Source organism: Pelophylax lessonae, assembly GCF_965119305.1.
Source record: "Pelophylax lessonae genome assembly, chromosome: 3".
Classification (NCBI taxonomy): domain Eukaryota; kingdom Metazoa; phylum Chordata; class Amphibia; order Anura; family Ranidae; genus Pelophylax; species Pelophylax lessonae.
This window is the reverse complement of record NC_138770.1, coordinates 10272209-10294963: the sequence shown is the minus strand read 5'-3', so window position 1 is coordinate 10294963 and position 22755 is coordinate 10272209. Positions and strand designations below refer to the sequence as shown.

The window sequence follows — 22755 nt, the reverse complement described above, 5'->3', positions numbered from 1 at the left end:
GGGAGTCCGAACGGAGTGTGAAGTGCTAGGAGTGGCTACAGGAGGAATTGTCCCATCCCCAGCTGCCTGACAAGTTGCCAACACTGGCATTACCCTCCCACTACCACAACCTGCAGTGGCAGGTGAGTGAGATGTTTGGGAGGGCTCTGCCAATGGGGCATCTTCAGATCCAAACAGGCATTGGCGTGTGGCCAGCACCTGAGTGTCAACACTTTGCCGATCCCGTTGATGCTGGTCTGCTAAACTTACCAAGCTGTTACGCATATCCTGTTGAACCTGTACCATTGTTGCTACAGATTCCTGTATGAGCCCGAGCAGACGTACTACCTCAGTAAATTGCTGAGTACGCCTTCTTAACTCATTTTGGATCCGATACTCATCAAGCAGCCTCTCGGCTACATCCAGCATAGATGGACGAGTTTGGGTAGGTGACAATCCCTCTGCATCTAAGGCTACCATAAAGCATAAGAAATAGACCAAATCATTATCAAACATCATGACTAAATATTTCAGATTAGTTTGACAAATTAACACCCCAAGCAGAACGTTGAAAAGTTTGATGTGCTTCTAATAAGTACTTGTTCATTGTAAGATTATCCAAGCTAGCAACACTTCTGATAATGGGTACATATTATATTGGTATGACTAATATGACAAAGGCAAAAAAGATTCAACATGAAGGTGTTCCCAATTAACCCTGGTGTGGTAGGTTGTTTATGCTTTTGGTAAATCTGTTACTACACCAATGACTTTCTACATCTACGTATGTTGTCTAAAATCTTGCCATCAATCGGCTACAGGACAACCCAACCAAACGATACCCATGAATTTGGACCTGGAAAATCAAAGACTGGCCGGACTTTAAAGATCCTGGATGTTTTTGGAACATTAGTGCCACGCCAAATTATAACATAATTCCCTGATGTTCAAGATAGAACTCTTGTTGTGCTGGTGCATCGTCAGAATGTCATAGCACTAATTTAACACACACAATGTAAGCCACATCTAGCCCAAAATCATTACTACCATTGAAATGTTACATGTGCACCTTGTTCCCTTATATCACATACCACAGCACTGGATGCAGATTCGTCGCCAGCTCCTGATCCAACTCCAGCTGCTACGTCAAGAGGGGCCTGATGTTCTTTTAAAAAAAAAAAAAACATGTTTAGTACATAACCTTAGGCAGTAATGATTATGGCCAGATTGCCCTCCTAGCTTCAGGAATGAAGCATTGAGGCCAAACATTCAAAAGTGCTTTCCTGGGCTCATAGGACACTTGCTAAACCCTCCCAAAGGTTAAGAAGGCTTGGTCTGCCTACTAATGACGGCACCCATTAATGCTGTCAACTGTGTTTTGCAGGGTAAACATCTAAAAGGCAACACTCTTTCATAAGAAAAAACATGTGTGTTAATGGGGTTAATAAGATTCCAAAAAACATTATTTGGCTAGACATACCAACACCTTCCTCCAGGCCTTGCTGCACTGGGTGTGTTCCCTGCTGCGGATCTTCTGTAAAGGACATAGCAATATGAGCTATCTTGGCAAAAAAAAAAAAACATCTACATTGTTTGGCACAGTATGATATTGGACCTACCAGGAGGAGGGTCAGCACTGATGTCAACACCTGTGAGTCCGTCTGGTTCGCCAAGCTGCATGGGCTGTGGAGGGGCTGAGATCCGTGCTACAGATGAACAAATTGCAGGTTGGGGAAAACAAAAAAAGGACAATTGGAAGGGCAAGTATCAAATTCTATTCATGTCACACATAGGATAGTAGTTAATCTTTTCAAAACAACTCACACAATTGACATCCAAGATAATATCCTACCTCGGTGCAAAGCATCCGAATCTAAGTCCTCTCTGGGAAAGATGGTATCGGGTCCTATGATGTTCAAGAAAGGTAATTGATAATCCCAGAGAGAACTTCGTGCACGTTCATCCAGCCGACCTTGTCGGTCATAAAGACCCTCCGCAGACCATGCAATTAGCTTCTTCCGAACGGACCCACAGATGTCGTTGACCTTCTTCCGCACACTGTCACGGTGGCGAGGTGCTTCACCCAGTGCATTTACAGCATCCCGGATTTCATCCCACAATCTGTTCTTCTCTGTTACTGAGTAAGCCGCGGCCCTGGTCCCATGTATCGCCTGATATCTGGCCATATAGGCGTGGACCAGGGCACAGCACTGATTGTGGGTGAAACGGGGAAGCCGGGATAATGTGGACAAGCTGACTCTGGTGGACGGACCCTCTCCAGGACTACTGTCAGAAGAGCCAGCTTGTCCACTTGGTGTGTTACCACCTCCCCCGGCTTCCTCCTCCGGGATGGGGATGGTGGACTCCCTCATGGATACAGCTGGAGCCTCCCTCACACCAGAGCCAGACGATCTGCCCACCCTGCCCCCCCTGGCCACCCTGCCCCCCTGGCCACCCTGGCCACCCTGCCCCCCCTGGCCACCCTGCCCCTTCTCCTCAGCCTTCCAGTGGGTGGGGCCATGGGAGCACGAGGTGGGCAGAGAATCTGGCTGTCCAGCAGCAGCAAAGAGCCCCAAACTCCTAAATCTGAAATGACAAAAGATAAAACAGAAAAAAACATGATTTGCAGATTGCTCTTCATATACAGTATAATTAGTGAACAGTTACAGAACACACTTACCTAATGGCACAAACAGACTTGGTGGTGGTGGTGGTGGTAGTGGGCAAAGAGCAGAAGAGGCTGCAAAGAAATGGAAAAAAACACATAAGAAAACGCATATGGGTACAAATCACACGAGGCCCTCCAAACACTTACCTAATGGCACAAACACGGTGGTGGTGGTGGTGGTGGTGGTGTCAAAAAAGCAGAAGAGGCTGCAAAGAAATGGAAAAAAAAACATAAGAAAACGCATATGGGTACAAATCACACGAGGCCCTCCAAACACTTACCTAATGGCACAAACACGGTGGTGGTGGTGGTGGTGGTGGTGGTGGTGGTGTCAAAAAAGCAGAAGAGGCTGCAAAGAAATGGAAAAAAACCACATAAGAAAACGCATATGGGTACAAATCACACGAGGCCCTCCAAACACTTACCTAATGGCACAAACAGACTTGGTGGAGGGGGGGGGGTGGTGTAATCCTTTATAGGCAAAAGGAGGCTGCAAACATTAAACATACATGAGAAATCGCATGACCTACATATGTGCACATAATAAATTACAGTTATCAGGAAAGCAAAAATGGTGTCTTTGGAAGCTGGGAAGGTAAGGGGGCAGGTTTAGATGCCAAATCTAGACTGCACACCTTTAACAAACATGAGAAAACACATGTCAAAACCACATGCACATGGGGCCAACTGCCAATGATTAAAAGACACTTGAGGGGTTCCCAAGCTATTGTGGGTTGGAGGGGATTCACCATAGACAACTTAAGCACACCCAAGATAAGTACAAATTCTCTCCTTCCTTTTCTTTTGGGAGAGAGAGATACAATTGTCTTACCTCCAGATAATGTAGGTTGTGGGTCACAGGGTCTTGCTAGCACATAAGAAACATCGATCTATAACATCCAGCAGCCATATTGGCCATGTGCTCCTTTTATAGCTGGCTCACAGGTGTGATAATTAGCGGCCGTTTCTATATATATCTGCGCATTCGCAAATTTGCGCGTTCAAAATGGAGGACGATATCCCAGACGCATTAGATGGTGCAATGTTGGCATTCATCGGTGCCTTGTTTGAGGAGGCCCTAGCACAGGAGGCAGCAGAAGGTGGGGAAGCTGCAGCAGCAGCAGCAGCAGCACCTCCAGCAGCAGCACCTCCAGTCCGTGTGCCCTTACCTCGCCAGCCACGCATTTTTGCTCCAAGGATCTATTTGGACAAGCTGCGGGATTCTGATGTCAGGAGGAAATTCCGGCTTGAGCGAGGAACTATTCTCCACCTCTACCAGCTCATAGCAGACAAAATTGACCCGGACACACAGCGCGGCCATGCGGTGCCCGGCATGGCCAGATTGCTGGCCACTTTGTATATTTTAGGGCGTGGCAGCTTCCAAGCCACTTCGGGAAGTATCATGGGCATTAGCCAGCCCACAGTTTCAAGGGTGTTCATGTTGGTCATTAATGCCCTAGTCGATATAGTGCCCAATTTTATCCACTGGCCACAGAATGAAAATAAGTGGAATGAAGTCAAGTTGGGTTTCTACCTGCGGGCACACATGCCGCAAATACTAGGGGCAATCGATGGCACCCACATAGCCATTAGGCCACCAAGGAGCCACGAAATTGAGTACCGGAACCGCAAGCAGTACCACTCCGTGAACGTCCAATTAGTTTGTGACGCCAAACAGCGCATCATGAGTGTCAACACTGGTCACCCAGGGTCGTGCCATGATTCCAGTATGTTAAGAACCAGTACTCTGTACGAGGCGTTTGAAAGTGGCCAAATGCCCCAAGGGTGGCTTATTGGTAAAGTATTTTGTCTTAACAACATAAACTGTAAGATTACATAGACATAGGAATAAGCTACATAGGTGTACAGTAAAGTAAAGATGTTAACCGCGCTAAAGGAAAAGTACAGTGAAACAGCAGCAACTTCTAGTGTGACCACACCCTGTAGAATATTGTAATAATAAGTCGCGCTATGATATGATCAATGGAGATGTAAAGTCCATACAGTCCAAACATAAAGTAAAGATGTAATCCGGAACCAGGAACCCCAAAGGGTATAAGCTTACCAGATTGAGGTAAGGTAAAGGCGGTTTCCTTGGATAAACTTGTCACCTTGATAGTAGATCCAGGTCCACGTGAACAGTTAGCTCAATGGTCACAGGATCATGGAAGTAAAGGTAAAAGCGCAATAGCGTAAAACCTTACAAACTAATTTGATTAAACACCCCAGTGTTCGTGAAAAATGAATACTATTGTGTAAAAGAATAAACCTCCACCAATAAAATTGATCACTGATGACAGTGAATAAAAAACATGCAAAAATTGAGATAATGATGGGTACCCCTTACCAAAGGTGATAGAGGTATAAACCAAATATAAAACGTGTTATAGCTGAAGTCGCCTCTTACCGGACAACTTTAAACGGAAGGCAAAAAAGTGTGAGATTTGCGTGTTGAACCACCACCTTTATGGCTAGATTCGCCTCTTACCATATGGAATAAGGATTATAGCAAAACGTGCAGATCACAATTCAGTGTGAACCCGGAGCCAATAATGAAATAAACCAATAGGGGTCGCCTCTTACCAGATACAGGTAATGTTAAGCCTGTATGGTGATCCAGCATCCAAGGACCCGACTCTCAAACTGGGGTGCTGGTTTCCTCAAATGGCGGAGGTATTGTCAGTGTTCACCCACGTAAAGAAAAGAGAGGCTCCCATAGCGTAAAACCATTAAAAATTTATTCACAAAATAAAATCAAAAAACTTACAGCAAGACCAGGAATGAGGAGCAATGTTTGTCAGCCGCCGGCCGGACGGCTTCGCTCGCCCGCACTCTCCGGTCGCAATCCGATGACGTCAGTACGCCGTGACCCGACGACGTTTCGTCTTTGAAAACGTCATCTGTGACGAAACGTCGTCGGGTCACGGCGTACTGACGTCATCGGATTGCGACCGGAGAGTGCGGGCGAGCGAAGCCGTCCGGCCGGCGGCTGACAAACATTGCTCCTCATTCCTGGTCTTGCTGTAAGTTTTTTGATTTTATTTTGTGAATAAATTTTTAATGGTTTTACGCTATGGGAGCCTCTCTTTTCTTTACGTGGGTGAACACTGACAATACCTCCGCCATTTGAGGAAACCAGAACCCCCCCAGTTTGAGAGTCGGGTCCTTGGATGCTGGATCACCATACAGGCTTAACATTACCTGTATCTGGTAAGAGGCGACCCCTATTGGTTTATTTCATTATTGGCTCCGGGTTCACACTGAATTGTGATCTGCACGTTTTGCTATAATCCTTATTCCATATGGTAAGAGGCGAATCTAGCCATAAAGGTGGTGGTTCAACACGCAAATCTCACACTTTTTTGCCTTCCGTTTAAAGTTGTCCGGTAAGAGGCGACTTCAGCTATAACACGTTTTATATTTGGTTTATACCTCTATCACCTTTGGTAAGGGGTACCCATCATTATCTCAATTTTTGCATGTTTTTTATTCACTGTCATCAGTGATCAATTTTATTGGTGGAGGTTTATTCTTTTACACAATAGTATTCATTTTTCACGAACACTGGGGTGTTTAATCAAATTAGTTTGTAAGGTTTTACGCTATTGCGCTTTTACCTTTACTTCCATGATCCTGTGACCATTGAGCTAACTGTTCACGTGGACCTGGATCTACTATCAAGGTGACAAGTTTATCCAAGGAAACCGCCTTTACCTTACCTCAATCTGGTAAGCTTATACCCTTTGGGGTTCCTGGTTCCGGATTACATCTTTACTTTATGTTTGGACTGTATGGACTTTACATCTCCATTGATCATATCATAGCGCGACTTATTATTACAATACATAGGTGTACACCCTGATTTAAGCAAAGCCTACCTAAAATGGATGTGTTAGGAGTTGGCAGGCTGTTCACACACAACCAGATCAGCAGCTTAGCAGCTCACAAAAGAAAGATTTGCAAAGTTGTCTTTGAGTCCAATGAAGGTGGTTAACCAATGTGTAAATGGTGTCCTCTAGCCACCCAAAGAAAACCTACAAATGATTTCAATGGTATTGCCATATCCCCAAAGTACTTTGCATAAGTGAGTTAATATTGGTTTCCTCACTCTAGTTGCAGATATATTCCAGAAGTAATACCTAGGCTAATGTAATAGGAACAAAATAGGGGCCAAGTTGGAACTTGCAAGAGAAACACACCACTTTGTGTGTCCTTTTTCCCATTTGTATTAGTGATTTAGGCAGTTAGACAGAGTTGAGATGTTTCATATGAGTTTTTGCAAATAGACGAGCAGGTTGTTTAGTAAAATGCCTAATTGTCTCCCATTTTGAGGAGTCATCTAAAGTCACATGATATGAAGAACTAATGTATATTTTTCTTATTTTTCAGGGGATGCTGGTTACCCGCAGCTGACGTGGCTGATGGCTCCAATCAGGTACCCCCAGGGCCGAGCAGAAATGAATTACAACAGGGCCTTGCGGAGAAGCCGGAGTATCATCGAGTTGACCATAGGTCTTCTCAAATCCCGGTTTCTCTGCTTGGCCCGGCCTGGGGGTGAACTCCTGTACTCTCCTACAAAGGCTTCCAAGATCATCCTGGCGTGCTGCGTGTTGCACAACATGTGCATTGCCCGGGATGAATCTTGGGAGCTGACGGAGGAGAGGGAGCCAGAGGTCCGTCAGCCGGCGGCCCCCAGGCGGCGGAGCACCGCTGCAGGTATGGCCACCCGGAATACCCTGGTAAATATGTAAAGAATTGCATCTCGAGAAAACTAGGACCACATTCATAAAATCAAAATTGTGTTGTTTCCATTGATGTGCTTGAAATTTGGGTAGGACACCCCCCCTCCCCCCCAAATTCAAGATAGTGTAAAAAACTGTTAAAAAAATGAGAGTGAAAAGAGATCCCAAGTGTAGTGATGTGATTTGAACCCATGACGTTGTTAACTGCAGTGAAGTTGCAAAGCACTTAGCTATTGTGCAGAATAAAGCTGTATGGTGGAAAAAAAGGAGTGTGTTAAGGCTAAAAAGCACATATAGCTAAAGTACTAAACATTGTATGGAATCTGGGAAGAAGACCATGGTAAAATTGTGAGGTTTCATCTTGCCCTGAAGTAGGGTAGGGGTTTGGTCACTTGCCTTTGGTACTTTCAATCATAAGATCGATTCGACACACAGACAAGATCATAAAACCACTTAAAATGCTGTAAGCTTGCAAGCGCTTCTGAGTGTAACATTATTTAGCAATATATATGATGTAATCCGTTACATTTTAGCAATATAAACAAAAAAAGAAAATAAAAAAGTTAGGTGGAGATGGTAAGCCTCGAACCTACAGCAGAGGGAGATGAATTACAGACGTGATTTGTGCACTAATCCACTAGCCCACATCGCTATGTGAAACTGCTATAAGCACGAAGACATAAGTTTGCGAATTTGCGAAGCCGCGATCGTAAGTGAATACCGCTGACGGCGAAATTCATTATTGCTGTTTCACTAGCTAATTCGCCGCAGCGCCAGTTAATTGATTTGAACGCGGCGAAACTGAAACACGTCATAGATGTTTGAAGCTGCAGTTTCTTTAAATCCGGCCCCCCGTGTAGGGCTCTATGCATAGAATTCTATTCTACTATTTCTACTTCTATATCAGACTTCCTGCTGGCCGATGATTTTCATTCATTACATTTTACGCAAAGTTTTTCACGTTTTTTAGTGCAGAAATTTCATTTTTATTTTTATTTTCTATCCAGCTTTAGAGAAGTGTCTGATATTGGTGATATATAGAGACAAACAGGAGATGAAATATTTCTCCATTATTATTATTTGATTTATGGAGTTTGGACAGAACAGTCCAGGATTGGATATTTATGGAGCCTAAAGATGGATTTTGATGACATTTTCATATTTCTATATTATTTATGTGGTTTAGATATAAAACTGTCCCAGAATAATATTGTCTCAGTCAGTCCTGTTATACTCACTGTAATTCCTCTATCCGGCTTGTTGTCAGAGCTTCCATCACATCCCTGAAATGAGGACCCCCCAGATTGTTCCCACCCAGGATCAGTGTCCTCAGTGTCTGGTTATTTCTTATTCCAGATGCCAGGTGGGGGCAGGAACTGTCTGTCAGCTGATTATCCAACAATCTGTAGAAGAAGAGAAGAATGTTACCAGAAGAAAAGGAATTTCTCCCCTGGAATTAATGGAACTATTCTCTACATCAGGGCTTGACACATTTTTGCTTGAAATCTAGGAACCATTTTTTCTCTTACGTCCTCCGACAGTCGCCGCCCACTCATACAGTCTTCACCAATGGGGTATTGACTTCCTCTCCTTAGGAGTAGCTAGGCAAAAGACTTGTTAAAACAAAAGCATTTACATAGACACACCCATGGGGGCCATCCCACTGGTCCAATACCCCCCTGCAATAGCCATCCCAACTCAGTTTGTCTTCTGCCTAGTTCAGGAGTAGTCAGGCTTCCCTGTGCTGAGGCTACAGTCTCAGCCTTCTTCTTCTATTTTATGATTTTATGTTCAAAAAATGTCATTTTTTCTTTGCATTACTAGCGTTTTTTTTTTTTTTTTTTTATCAGCGCTAGTTAGTCGGATCTTCGGATGAAGACGGTGTTTGCGGAGCTGGGAATCGGACTGACCGTCCTGGTTCTCCAGGACAGAGGGTCAGATGGAATCCCAGCCCGCCATTGAGCGTTTAATAGGCTATGCGTTTGCCCTGGCCTCACAAATGACCCATCCCAGTCCTCAGGGATGCAGCCTTGTGAGGTGGCTACCTCACCGGACACATGCACGGTTCGCCCGTGCACTCCTGGTGTCCTGCATTTTTGGCTGACGGCACTCCCCTGCCATCTAGGGTGGGTGGTTTACCGTTTGATATGAGGCACCCCACGCCATCGGGTACAAGTAAGTACACTCTGTGTGGGGCCTCTGTCTGGGGTCGGCAGTCCTGTTTGTCTGTCCTCCAGCTTTGGTAGGGGATTCTAGTTCTTCTGAATCCTCTACTCTGACTAATTTGGCTGCTGTTGTGGAAAATTTGGTGTCCAAAATGGATGTGCTGATGACTGAATGGGCTGCTAGAAAAAGGCCTAGAATTTCATTTTCTTCTGATTCTGAATGTGACATGGTTGCTGTAGGTAGCGTACCCCTTTCAGAGTCTCGCTCTTCTCAGGACCCGCAAGAGTCTGAGGGGGAGGCGGAGGTTACAGGGGTGGATGATTTCCCCCCTGGGACGCCAGAGGAACGCGCAGCTATGGACGCGCTGATCTATGCTATTAAAGAAACACTACATTTAGAGGATGAGCCCAATCCTCCGGGCATTGTGTCATCTTTTGGTACACACAGGACCCACAAGACGGCACAGGCTTTTCCCTGTCCCGCTGAGTTTCTTCACACTGTGGATGAGCAATGGCGCAATTTAAAACACACCTTCATGGTGCCAAAATATATACAGAAAGAATCCCCATTGGTGTGGGACTGTGAATGCCACTAGACACTGTATATTGTAGTTAAAATATTAAATTTTATTGAATCAAAACATAAACAGAAATTCCAAACAAGACAAAATGTTACAAACACAACAGGGCATATAAAAATCGCATGCAATTGACAGACCATGTACCAGACCACATTGAAGACGCTCAGGTGCATATGGTGATCATAGAACCGGAAAAAAGACCCTACGCGTTTTGGGCATTAAATTAGCCCTCCCTCAGGGGTCAACCAGAGTTCCAGAAAAGCACCTATTATGCCTGCATAGATTGAAAGCCTTTTAGTGGGTTGTACATTAAGTATACATACATATGCAAAAATTATAATACTTATATTATGATGCGTGCCTTATGATAGAAAACCTACCCTTGGCGTCTAGGCAACGGATTGGACTGGTCTGTCGATTAAAAACGGTAGGTCATACCGTGTGGAGGAATGCCCAAATTTCAATGAGCCCGTTAAAGGCAAAAATTGTAGGAGGAATGAGAGAGTATAGTAGTTGCCCAGGAGGACCGCCAGGGCACCACGATGATCGGAATAATTGGCTCAGCAAAGACCACTCCAAAAGGAAGGCTCACTTATATAATGTAGAAGGTTGTAGATGAACCCAATTTGAATGAAAAAATGTGAAAGAGAAAAAAGGGGGAAGAAAGAAAAAAAGGGAAGGAAAAACATGTATCAAAACAGTGTTAGAATTATTGTGTTTGTATTGTAACATATATATGTTGTTTACCTGTTAGGTTTGAGGTGAGTATAATGACAGAGGGTCATATATTGTAAAGAAGGAATGGTAATTCCATATTGGGAGTATCTCAGCGTATAATTATCTGTAAAGGTGAAGGGATTCATTTAAATAGGGAGAGCTCATGTTCAGCTAGGTTAGATTATAGTACAGCTATCCATAGAAATGGAAGTTGAGCATGGAATGTGAGAACAAAGGGGGGGGAGAAAGAACCTGAACACCAAAATGGGTGTATCAAGAAAAAATGAAAACAGAGTGAATTGCATAAAAAGTGATCCAAATAAAGTGCAGGATGATTAGAGTAAAAGTGTGCAAACACCTTAAGCAAAAGGTAAAGACGGTGATCATAGTGGACTATATACCAATATACTGTATAGAGTATATTACATATGCTTCAGGTGATCCATCCTATAGCATTATGACTTAATCACACAAAGTGTCAGTTTCTGCTAAAAATGCAGATTTGAGTCATATATATCTATGAAGTAAGTCAATTATTACAGTATATGGATATAGAATATGGTATTTAAATATTGCATACCAGTATATAGTATGAGTGTTGTGGGGAAACAAGGAATAATGTATGATAGAGTGAATCAGCCATAGAACACAGTTAGGTCCAGGATGGACTTCCGTGGAGCTAATGTGGCGTGAAATAAGGGGTGAAAGCGTGTACATGCAAAGAATAATAGGGGGTCCCAAGTGTATATCCCGGAGAGAGGCATACAGGAGCGGGTACAGAGAGAACATCATCACGGAAAGATTCCCCCATAAAAAAGCCAGAAGTACATTACCTGTATACAATGGTCCTGGAGCTTGGCATCCTCTGTGTATGGGTGCCAAGCCAGACTGAATAAGAGCAGACACAAGACGCCAGCGCCTGCGCACTGGGGCCGTGTCACGGGACTGGTATCGCCACAGAGCCAATCCGATCACCCGCTTGAGGAGCGCGGGCTCCGCCCATCCCGGAAGGAGAGGCCGAGTCCGCGCTCCACGGGCGCCGACGCGGGAAACCAGCCACAACAGAAGAGAGCTGGTGTTGGAGGGAAGCCGCACAAAACAGCGCCCCCCACCCGCGCCGGGGGAGACCTGCAGCCAACACAAGGCAACATAAACAGCAGAACAAGCCGAGGAAAAGAAATAGGAGAGATGAAATATGTAAAAAAAAGAAAGGAAAGAGGAAAGAAGAGGGGAAAGGGAAAAGGAAAGAGGAAAAAGAAAAAGGGAAGAAAAGGGAAAGAGAAATAAGAACAAGACAAGATGGTACAGGGCAAAAAAAGAGGTTCATAGGTAGCAGTATGAAGTATATATCGCCCAATCTACACCGGTGGAAAATTTTATTTTGTTAATTTCCTGTGTAGTTAGGGTGATAAATGCTGCTAAGTTTGGGTTTAGATTCAAGGACGGGAACATGTCAGACTTCTTCCGAAATATGGGTGTAGTTTGGACGATCAATTGATCGCGATCCGTTTCTACAAGATTTAGTAGAAGACAACAAAAAAGTCAGATCTGCAAGGGATGATGCTCATCTCCCCCGTATTATTCAATATTCGGAACAACATCAACAAATATATAAAGCTATTAATAAATATTGGCATTTATTGAGTTTTGACCCAAACATCAGTCCTCACATTACAAAAAAAACAGCTATCACATATCAAAGAACAAAAGCTTTAAGGGATCACCTTACACGCAGCCAATTTGTCGGCAAATATCGCAATGACCCCTGCAAAAGATTTGGGACCTTTACATGCGGGGGATGTAATCAATGTCAATATATCAACACGGAAAAAAACATACGCCTTCCCAATGGCAAAATGTTTAAGCCACACCATTTTGTAAATTGTAGGACAGCAGGGGTGGGGTACTTGCTATCCTGTCCCTGCGGGTCCTACTACGTAGGGAAAACCAAACTACCATTTCACAAGCGTATATACCGGCATGTGATTAGCATGCAGAAACGTGATCCTGTCTTACCCCTTGGCAGGTATGTCCGCGATATACATTTAGGCATTCCCCGACACCAAAGTTTCTAGCTCTGGACAGGGTCCACCATAGTCCCCGTGGAGGGGACTGAAACAAGACCCTTTTACAGAGAGAAACACGCTGGATCCTGGAACTTAATGCCACTATAGCTCCGGGACTAAACGATATAGTAAGCTTTAAGCCCTTCCTCGAGGGCTTTTCCTCAGGAGGCTGGGAACAATAGATCCTCTATTTATTCTGTAATCTCTCAAATACAGTGTATAACCTTAGAGCTACGCTATGAATAATAAATACGGCCAGTAACCTCTTAAAAGGTTCTGCTATATGTATAAGCTAGGCCAAATATATGTTATGACGATCTTGATTCTCCAGATGTTGTAACATCTAAAATTTATATATCTTAGATATAATTTTCTTGGGAACCATTCAATACATATGCATAGCTTTGGGATGTTTCAACATCTAAAATCTATACATCGCAGATACAATTTTTCTGAGAACCATTCAGTTGTTGTCACTGAACCAGTGACACACACTATGTTACATTGCATTTTGAAAGTAGTATTGATGGGGGAGATGACGTCCCCTTGCCCTATATCTGACTTTACCTATTTGAAAATGAATCGAAAACTGGTCCCTAGATCTATCCTCTTATAGATATTCTCTCTGACATCACTTGGAGACATTTCAACAGGGACATTGGCAAACAGTAATTATCTTCTGGGTATAATTACAATATCCTGTGTATTCTGTACATGTAGGTACATCAATTCTATAACACATACTTTATGGAGATGTAGTATATGTGATATGTGCAGGAGATTGGTTGAATTGTATTGACATGCACACTGCATACAATATGATATTAAATGTCAATGTTTATACTGTCAGAAACCTGTGTAACATACTGCTTTGTACATTGTATGCATGTGATAGATCTGTATCAGCCCATCATGGTGGGCACTCTCTTCGTTGGATTTAGATCCAGTTTAAACACACTACTTATCTATATGAGGGGGTTCCTCTCCTTCCTTTTTTGGCCGTATATCTCCTTAACATCATATCGGTGTAGATTGGGCGATATATACTTCATACTCCTACCTATGAACCTCTTTTTTTGCCCTGTACCATCTTGTCTTGTTCTTATTTCTCTTTCCCTTTTCTTCCCTTTTTCTTTTTCCTCTTTCCTTTTCCCTTTCCCCTCTTCTTTCCTCTTTCCTTTCTTTTTTTACATATTTCATCTTTCCTATTTCTTTTCCTCGGCTTGTTCTGCTGTTTATGTTGCCTTGTGTTGGCTGCAGGTCTCCCCCGGCGCGGGTGGGGGGCGCTGTCTTGTGCGGCTTCCCTCCAACACCAGCTCTCTTCCGTTGTGGCTGGTTTCCCACGTCGGCGCCCGTGGAGCGTGGACTCGGCCTCTCCTTCCGGGATGGGCGGAGCCTGCGCTCCTCAAGCGGGTGATCGGATTGGCTCTCTGGCGATACCAGTCCCGTGACACGGCCCCAGTGCGCAGGCGCTGGCGTCTTGTGTCTGCTCTTATTCAGTCTGGCTTGGCACCCATACACAGAGGATGCCAAGCTCCCGGACCATTGTATACAGGTAATGTACTTCTGGCTTTTTTATGGGGGAATCTTTCGGTGATGATGTTCTCTCTGTACCCGCTCCTGTATGCCTCTCTCCGGGATATACACTTGGGACCCCCTATCAGGGGCAGACTGGCAACTTACAGCCCAGGGGGCAAGTAGAAACTGGAGGCCCATGGTGCAGCGACTCGGGCCCATCCTCCCTCTTCCCGTCCTCCTCCTGACCCCCAATCCAAGCTGAAGCCCTGCTCCAGGTACTCTCTACTCACCGGCTGAATCCGGGTTCCTAACCTGGTCAGCAGGGGGCGGTTGGGGGAGCTGAGGCAACTCGGTTGGGGCTTGCCAGGGGAGGAGAGTCTCAGGTGGTGCATGGAACTGGCCTCTGCTCAGACACAGTTTACACCATCCATGCTGAGGGGGAGGCCTGAGCTCTTTCCTTGTCTTCATCCCACACTCAGTAGGTCAGTGGCACAGTCTTTTTATTTCTCTTCACCAGGAATCCTTTAGGCATGTCTGTGGCAGAAGCGGTGCAGCCTTTTTACAGGACATCAGAGTGGCCCAGGGGGCATTTGCCCCCCTGCCGCCTGGCCCAGTCCTCCCCTGCCCCCTATTATTCTTTGCATGTACACGCTTTCACCCCTTATTTCACGCCACATTAGCTCCACGGAAGTCCATCCTGGACCTAACTGTGTTCTATGGCTGATTCACTCTATCATACATTATTCCTTGTTTCCCCACAACACTCATACTATATACTGGTATGCAATATTTAAATACCATATTCTATATCCATATACTGTAATAATTGACTTACTTCATAGATATATATGACTCAAATCTGGATTTTTAGCAGAAACTGACACTTTGTGTGATTAAGTCATAATGCTATAGGATGGATCACCTGAAGCATATGTAATATACTCTATACAGTATATTGGTATATAGTCCACTATGATCACCGTCTTTACCTTTTGCTTAAGGTGTTTGCACACTTTTACTCTAATCATCCTGCACTTTATTTGGATCACTTTTTATGCAATTCACTCTGTTTTCATTTTTTCTTGATACACCCATTTTGGTGTTCAGGTTCTTTCTCCCCCCCTTTGTTCTCACATTCCATGCTCAACTTCCATTTCTATGGATAGCTGTACTATAATCTAACCTAGCTGAACATGAGCTCTCCCTATTTAAATGAATCCCTTCACCTTTACAGATAATTATACGCTGAGATACTCCCAATATGGAATTACCATTCCTTCTTTACAATATATGACCCTCTGTCATTATACTCACCTCAAACCTAACAGGTAAACAACATATATATGTTACAATACAAACACAATAATTCTAACACTGTTTTGATACATGTTTTTCCTTCCCTTTTTTTCTTTCTTCCCCCTTTTTTCTCTTTCACATTTTTTCATTCAAATTGGGTTCATCTACAACCTTCTACATTATATAAGTGAGCCTTCCTTTTGGAGTGGTCTTTGCTGAGCCAATTATTCCGATCATCGTGGTGCCCTGGCGGTCCTCCTGGGCAACTACTATACTCTCTCTTTCCTCCTACAATTTTTGCCTTTAACGGGCTCATTGGAATTTGGGCATTCCTCCACACGGTATGACCTACCGTTTTTAATCGACAGACCAGTCCAATCCGTTGCCTAGACGCCAAGGGTAGGTTTTCTATCATAAGGCACGCATCATAATATAAGTATTAAATTTTTGCATATGTATGTATACTTAATGTACAACCCACTAAAAGGCTTTCAGTCTTTGCAGGCATAATAGGTGCTTTTCTGGAACTCTGGTTGACCCCTGAGGGAGGGCTAATTTAATGCCCGAAACGCGTAGGGTCTTTTTTCCGGTTCTATGATCACCATATGCACCTGAGCGTCTTCAATGTGGTCTGGTACATGGTCTGTCAATTGCATGCGATTTTTATATGCCCTGTTGTGTTTGTAACATTTTGTCTTGTTTGGAATTTCTGTTTATGTTTTGATTCAATAAAATTTAATATTTTAACTACAATATACAGTGTCTAGTGGCATTCACAGTCCCACACCAATGGGGATTCTTTCTGTATATATACTGATCAGGGCTGATGGCCACTAGCACTGGGTTGGGATTATTGTTTTCTCACGGTGCCAAAAAGGTTTCAACTTCTTTATCCTTTTGCGTCTACTACGGTTTCACCCTGGTGTGTGGTTCCCTAAGTGGATCACACTGTAGCCAGATTAAACAAGGATTCTCCGGTATTTAGGGATCCTACGGATAGGAGGCTGGAATCACTTGCCCGCCACTCCTATGTAGTGACGGGTTCCATGCTCAAACCTATTTTTGCCTCGGTTATGGCGGCTCAGGCTATGGCAGATTGGACCAAGGTGCTCAGACGCACACTCGTAGCGGATTCTGCTCCCTCCACTACTGTGGAGATGGTGGACCAGATTTATCAAGGGGTCATGTATTTGTGCGATGCAGCCTTATATGAGGCCCCTTTGGCTGCGCGCCTGTCCAGTGTCGCGGTGCTTAACCGTCGGCTGATATGATTGAAAAGCTGGTCGGCTGACCAGAAATCCAGAAAGACGGTAGCTGACATTCCCTATGCGGGGTCTCGCCTTTTTGGGGAATCCCTGGATGAATTGGTTAAAGGGGTCACTGGGGGCAAGAGCACTCTGCTGCCCCAGAACCCAAAGGGCAAGTTTTTCCGGGGCAAGCGGGGTCCCGCCTTTAAGCCTAATCAGGGTTCCTTTCGTGCATTCAAGGCACAGTACAAGGGGAAACCCTTCAAAGGCCAGGGTGGCCAGAGAAAAGCCTGGGCCGGCAAACAAAAATCCGGCCAAGCGGGTGCGGCAGCTCAGTCCGCCTCTGCCTGAAGGGGCGCCCTCATCTGTTTCAGGGGTGGGGGGACGTCTGCACGGTTTCCTCCAACCTTGGCTGCTCCGAATTCCGGACAGGTGGGTTCAGGAAATCATTCGATCAGGGTACAAGATCGAATTCCTTTCGCGACCGGCGGACAGATTCTTTCCCTCAAATCTTCATTTGACCCCAGATTGGTTGCAGGATCTTCATCGAGCGGTGCAAGATCTGCTCGCCCAAGGGGTGATCGTCCCAGTGCCACATCGGGACAGATTTCGGGGGTTTTATTGGAATCTGTTCACTGTGCCCAGAAAGGAGGGCAAGGTGCGTCCGATTCTGGACTTAAAAGCTCTGAACCGATTTGTGCGTGTTCGACAGTTCCGCATGGAATCGCTCCGCTCGGTGGTGGCCTCCCTGAGTCCGGGAGAATTCCTGGCCTCTATCGATCTGAAGGCTGCGTATCTTCATGTCCCTATTTGCGAGGGTCATCAGAGGTACCTCCGATTCGCTATCGCGGAGGATCAATATCAGTTTGTGGCATTACCTTTCGGTCTCGTTTCGGCTCCAAGGGTCTTTACCAAAGTGTTGGCACCTGTTCTGGGCCTGTTGCAGGCACAGGGCATTGCGGTCTTGGGTTATCTGGACGATCTCCTGTTGAGATTGAGTACCAGTCAGGGCCTGCTGTGCGATCTGTCCACGACGGTCCAGACTCTCCAGGAGTTCGGACGGACAATCAATGTTCAGAAGTCGACCTTGTCTCCATCGGTTCGTCTCCCATATTTGGGAATGGTTCTGGACTCTGCTCAAGCAAAGGTGTTCCTGCCGGAGGACAAACTCCAGACCCTGCAGAACGAGGTCAGGTCCCTCAGGGACAACGGATCCTCGTCACTCAGGACCTGTATGAGGTCCTTGGGGTTGATGGTGTCAGCCTTCGAGGCGATACAATTTGCACAGTTTCACACGCGGTCTCTCCAAGCAGAGATCCTGACCAGGTGGGACAGACTACCTCAGTCCTTGGACCTGAGAGTGTCTCTGAGTCGCCAAACAAGAATGGATCTCTTGTGGTGGCTTCAGTCCCCGGCGGTATCGGCAGGAAAATCCTTCCGGCCTTAACTGTGGACGGTGATCACCATAGACGCCAGCCTGTCGGGCTGGGGTGGCATCCTGGGCAACCTGTCTGCCCAGGGCACTTGGCCGGAGGAGGAATCCTCCCTTCCGATAAACATATTGGAGTTGAGAGCGATCAGGCTATGCCTGCTCCACTGGTCGGATCATCTTCAGGGCCGTCCTGTACGGGTACAGACGCACAATGCCACTGCAGTGGCATACATCAATCACCAAGGGGGCACCAGGAGTGCCCGGGCAGCCCAGGAAGTGACCAGGATTCTGTCTTGGGTGCCGAGACTCAAGTCCTGGCGATCTCGGCAGTTCACATTCCGGGTGTGGAGAATTGGCAGGCCGATTACCTGAGCCGCCAGACTCTGGACCAGGGGGAATGGTCCCTGCACCCGGAGGTATTTCAAATGCTGTGTGCGAAGTGGGGATCCCCGGATGTGGATCTGTTCGCGTCTCGGCTAAACAACAATGTGGAAAGGTTTGTGGCAAGAACGCGCGATCCACTGGCAGATGCCTCGGACGCGCTGGTGGTGCCTTGGCATCAGTATCATCTGATATATGCCTTTCCTCCGATTCAGTTGTTGTCCAGGTTCCTTTGCAGGTTGGCCACGGAACCAAATCTGGTGATTCTGGTGGCGCCAGACTGGCCACGCCGGTCCTGGTATGCGGACATCATTCACCTGGCCGCCGAGCCTCCGTCTGGTGTGGACCAGCGCCTTGCCTTGGCCGCGATTAAGGGCCAGGTATCTGCTCTGGCTATTCTTTTTCAACGCCCTGTGGCGTCTAATTCCTTGATTCGCACCTTCATTCATGGGGTGCGTCACTTGGCCCCTCCTAGGAGCCCTTACCTCCATGGGACTTGAACTTGGTTCTGTCCATGTTACAACATCTTCCGTTTGAAAACATCAGGGAGATCTCGTTACCTCTGCTTTCTCAAAAGGTTGCCTTTCTGGTGGCGATCACTTTGGCTCGCAGAGTGTCGGAACTGGCGGCGTTGTCTTGCCGCTCCCCTTACCTGGTGGTTCATAGGGATAAGGCGGTCTTGCGACCTAACCCGTCCTTTCTTCCAAAGGTGGTTTCTGATTTTCACCTTAATGAGGACATTGTTTTACCTTTGCTTTGTGCGAATCCTAAGCATCCTAAAAAGATTGCCTTGCATTCCTTGGATGTTGTCAGGGTGATCAGGGTTTATCGGTCATCGACTGAATCCTTTCGTAAATCAGATTCTCTCTTTGTCCTTCCTGAGGGACCTCGGAAGGGTTTGGCCGCGTCTGTGGCGACCATTTCAAAATGGATCAGACAGACAATTGTTCAGGCCTATTTGTTGAAGGAACGGGTTCCGCCCTTCCCTGTCAAGGCACGCTCGACCAGGTCGGTGAGTACGTCCTGAGCCCTCCGGCATCAGGCCTCGGTGGTCCAGGTGTGCAAGGCTGCGACTTGGTCATCGGTGCACACCATTGCAGGGGGAGTATTGGACCAGTGGGACAGCCCCCATTGGTGTGTCTATGTAAATGCTTTTGTTTTAACAAGTCTTTTGCCTAGCTACTCCTAAGGAGAGGAAGTTAATACCCCATTGGTGAACACTGTATGAGTGGGCGGTGACTGTCTGAGGACTCAGAGAAAGGAATTTTATGGTAATATTTTACAAAAATTCAGTTTCTCTTACGTCCTCCGACAGTCGCCGCCCACTCATACAGTCTTCACTTATGGGGTATTGACTTAATCTCCACAGGAGTTTCTAGGCATAAGACTTGTAAAAGAACAATAAATTTACATAGTCACACCCATGGGGGCTGTCCTAGTCCAATTCCCCCCTGCAATAGCCATCCCAACTCAGTTTGTCTTCTGCCTAGCTTCAGGAGTGGATAGGCTTTCCTGTGCTGAGGCTACAGTCTCAGCCTTTTCTCTTTTTCTCTTATGATTTATTTTCAAAAGATGTCATTTTTTCTTTACATTGCTAGCTGTTTATTTTATCAGCACTAGTTAGTGGATCTTCGGATGAAGACGGCGTCTACGGAGCTGGGAATCGGACTGACCGTCCTGGTTCTCCAGGACAGAGGGTCAGATGGAACCCCAGCCTGCCATTGAGCGTTTTGCAGGCTATGTGTTCACCCTGGCCTCACAAACGACCCATCCCTGTCCATCTGGGATGCATCCATGTGAGGTGGCTCCCTTACTGGACACAGCATAGGTTCGTCCGTGCACTAATAGTGTCCTGCATTTTTGGCTGGCGGCACTCCCCTGCCATCTGAAGGTGGGCGGTTTCCCGCTTGATATGAGGCACCCCACATCATCGGGTACAGGTAAGTACATTCTATGTGGGGCCTCTGTCTGGGGACGGCAGTCCTGTGTGTCTGTGGTGTCCCCTGTGTCTGTGCGTTTTGGGCTCCCTGGTCCCGGTCCCTGCGGAGTTTTTTTATTTCTCTCACAGCAGCGCTGTGTGGGGTTTTTTGGGGTCCCTCTCCTAATGTCACTTTAGGGTGCAGACACATGCGGCGATATGCTAAATGAAATATAATGCACTATAGAAGAGGAAAAAAGAGGGATGGCACTACCTGGTGGCAAGAAAGTGGTATAAAGTGCTAAAGCAAATATGATGCTCAGTAAATAGAATGTAGAAGAAAACACTGTGGGTCAAGTAAATGACATAAACAAAAAAATATAAATAAAAAATCAAACTGGCATTTGGTGTCACAAAATTCTGATGTGCATATATAAAGTGACGTGTGCAAATGGACCCACTAGGTGGTGTGACTAGTGGAGAAAGTGTAAAAATGAAAAATATAAAATGTAAAATATATACTTTGGGTATAAATAAGATAGGTGCCAGTAACTCAAAGTGGTGTGTGCATTAGTGACCACAAAAATTGATAATCAAAGACATAAACTCACACAATGATTGAATGAATCCAAAAAATATATAGAATTATGCAATATTAAAATCCCACTAAATTAAAGTGCTGTGCACGGGTGCTAGTGACAAATAAATAAGGTAAATAAACAGTGATCAGAGTGTCCAAATAGGACCATATAATCTATAATATAAAAGTGAGGTGATAATATAGATATAAGGTGATTGGAAAAGTCCGTTATTAACAGCCGGTGACAATCTTCGTGTGTGAATAACACAATCACCAAAAATACCCACCCCACACAGGGGTATAGAGCGGGTATATGTAGTAATCCAATGAGTGGCTCCTGGTATCCTCTGCGTCTGCGGGTCCTTAGTTTGGACGTCTTAGGTGGTCCCTGGTGGGTCCCGTGTTAAGGAGGATTCCCGGGGGAAGTGGCTGGGGTCTGCTAGGATCCTAACCGTAGGCAGTAGACAGTAGGGGTTCCCAGTTCTGCGGGGTATCACTCATGCCAATGGGACAGGGGTTCCAAAGTAATAAAAAGGCACATAGTATAATACCGTTTTACGGGGTTTATTGATAAGTGCAAAATAAGAGAGGTACTCACAATATTAGAGGTAAATACAGGCGAGTTACAATACGACTTGAGCGCGATGCGGTCCGAGCCTAGCTATCGATACCAGAAGTGATGCGACACGCTGTACGCGTTTCATAGCAATACGTCTTCATACGTCTTCAGTGGCTGCTGAAGACGTATTGCTACGAAACGCGTACAGCGTGTCGCATCACTTCCGGTATCGATAGCGAGGCTCGGACCGCATCGCGCTCCACTTGCCACCAGGTAGTGCCATCCCTCTTTTTTCCTCTTCTATAGTGCATTATATTTCATTTAGCATATCAGCACTTTATTAGCACCTTATAATTTTCCTCACTAGGCAGCGCCATTCCCCTACCCTCCTTTTCTATTTATCATATAGTCCTTGGACTATAGTTTAGGGAGGCTGCAGGCTAATATTCCTAACATATTCTATATCCAATAGACCACAAGCGTGGAGTTTTAATATATTTAAGAGCACTCTGCTGCTCCAGAACCCTAAGGGCAAGTCTTTCCGCGGTAAGCGGGCCCCCTCCTTTAAACCTACTCAGGGGTCCTTTCGTGCCTTCAAGGCACAGAACAAGGGGAAACCCTTCAAGGACCAAGGTGGCCAGAAGAAGCCCTGGTTTGGCAAACAAAAATCCGGCCAAGTCGGGTCGGCGGCTCAGTCCGCCTCTGTCTGAAGGGGCGCCCTCCCCCGTTTCAGGGGTGGGGGGAAGTTGGCGTGGTTTCCGCCAACCTTGGCTGCTCCGAATCACGGACAGATGGGTTAAGGAAATCATTCGGTCAGGGTACATGATCGAATTTCTTTCATGACCGGCGACCAGATTCTTTCCCTCAAATCTGCATTTGACCCCAGGGCGGTTGCAGGACCTGCAT

The 22755-nt window shown here is 45.8% G+C and overlaps 1 protein-coding gene across 1 annotated transcript in view; it reads right to left on the bottom strand.

Annotated features, from left to right (window-relative positions):
- The window catches only part of LOC309550688 (NACHT, LRR and PYD domains-containing protein 12-like), a gene marked incomplete at its 3' end in the record, with an annotated part of 537904 nt that overhangs the window by 177371 nt on the left and 337778 nt on the right, over window positions 1-22755 (bottom strand). The window contains exon 6 of the mRNA XM_082251023.1: window positions 8628-8792. Coding sequence (XP_082107149.1) covers window positions 8628-8792 — 165 coding nt within the window. The remainder of the gene's footprint in view (window positions 1-8627; window positions 8793-22755) is intronic.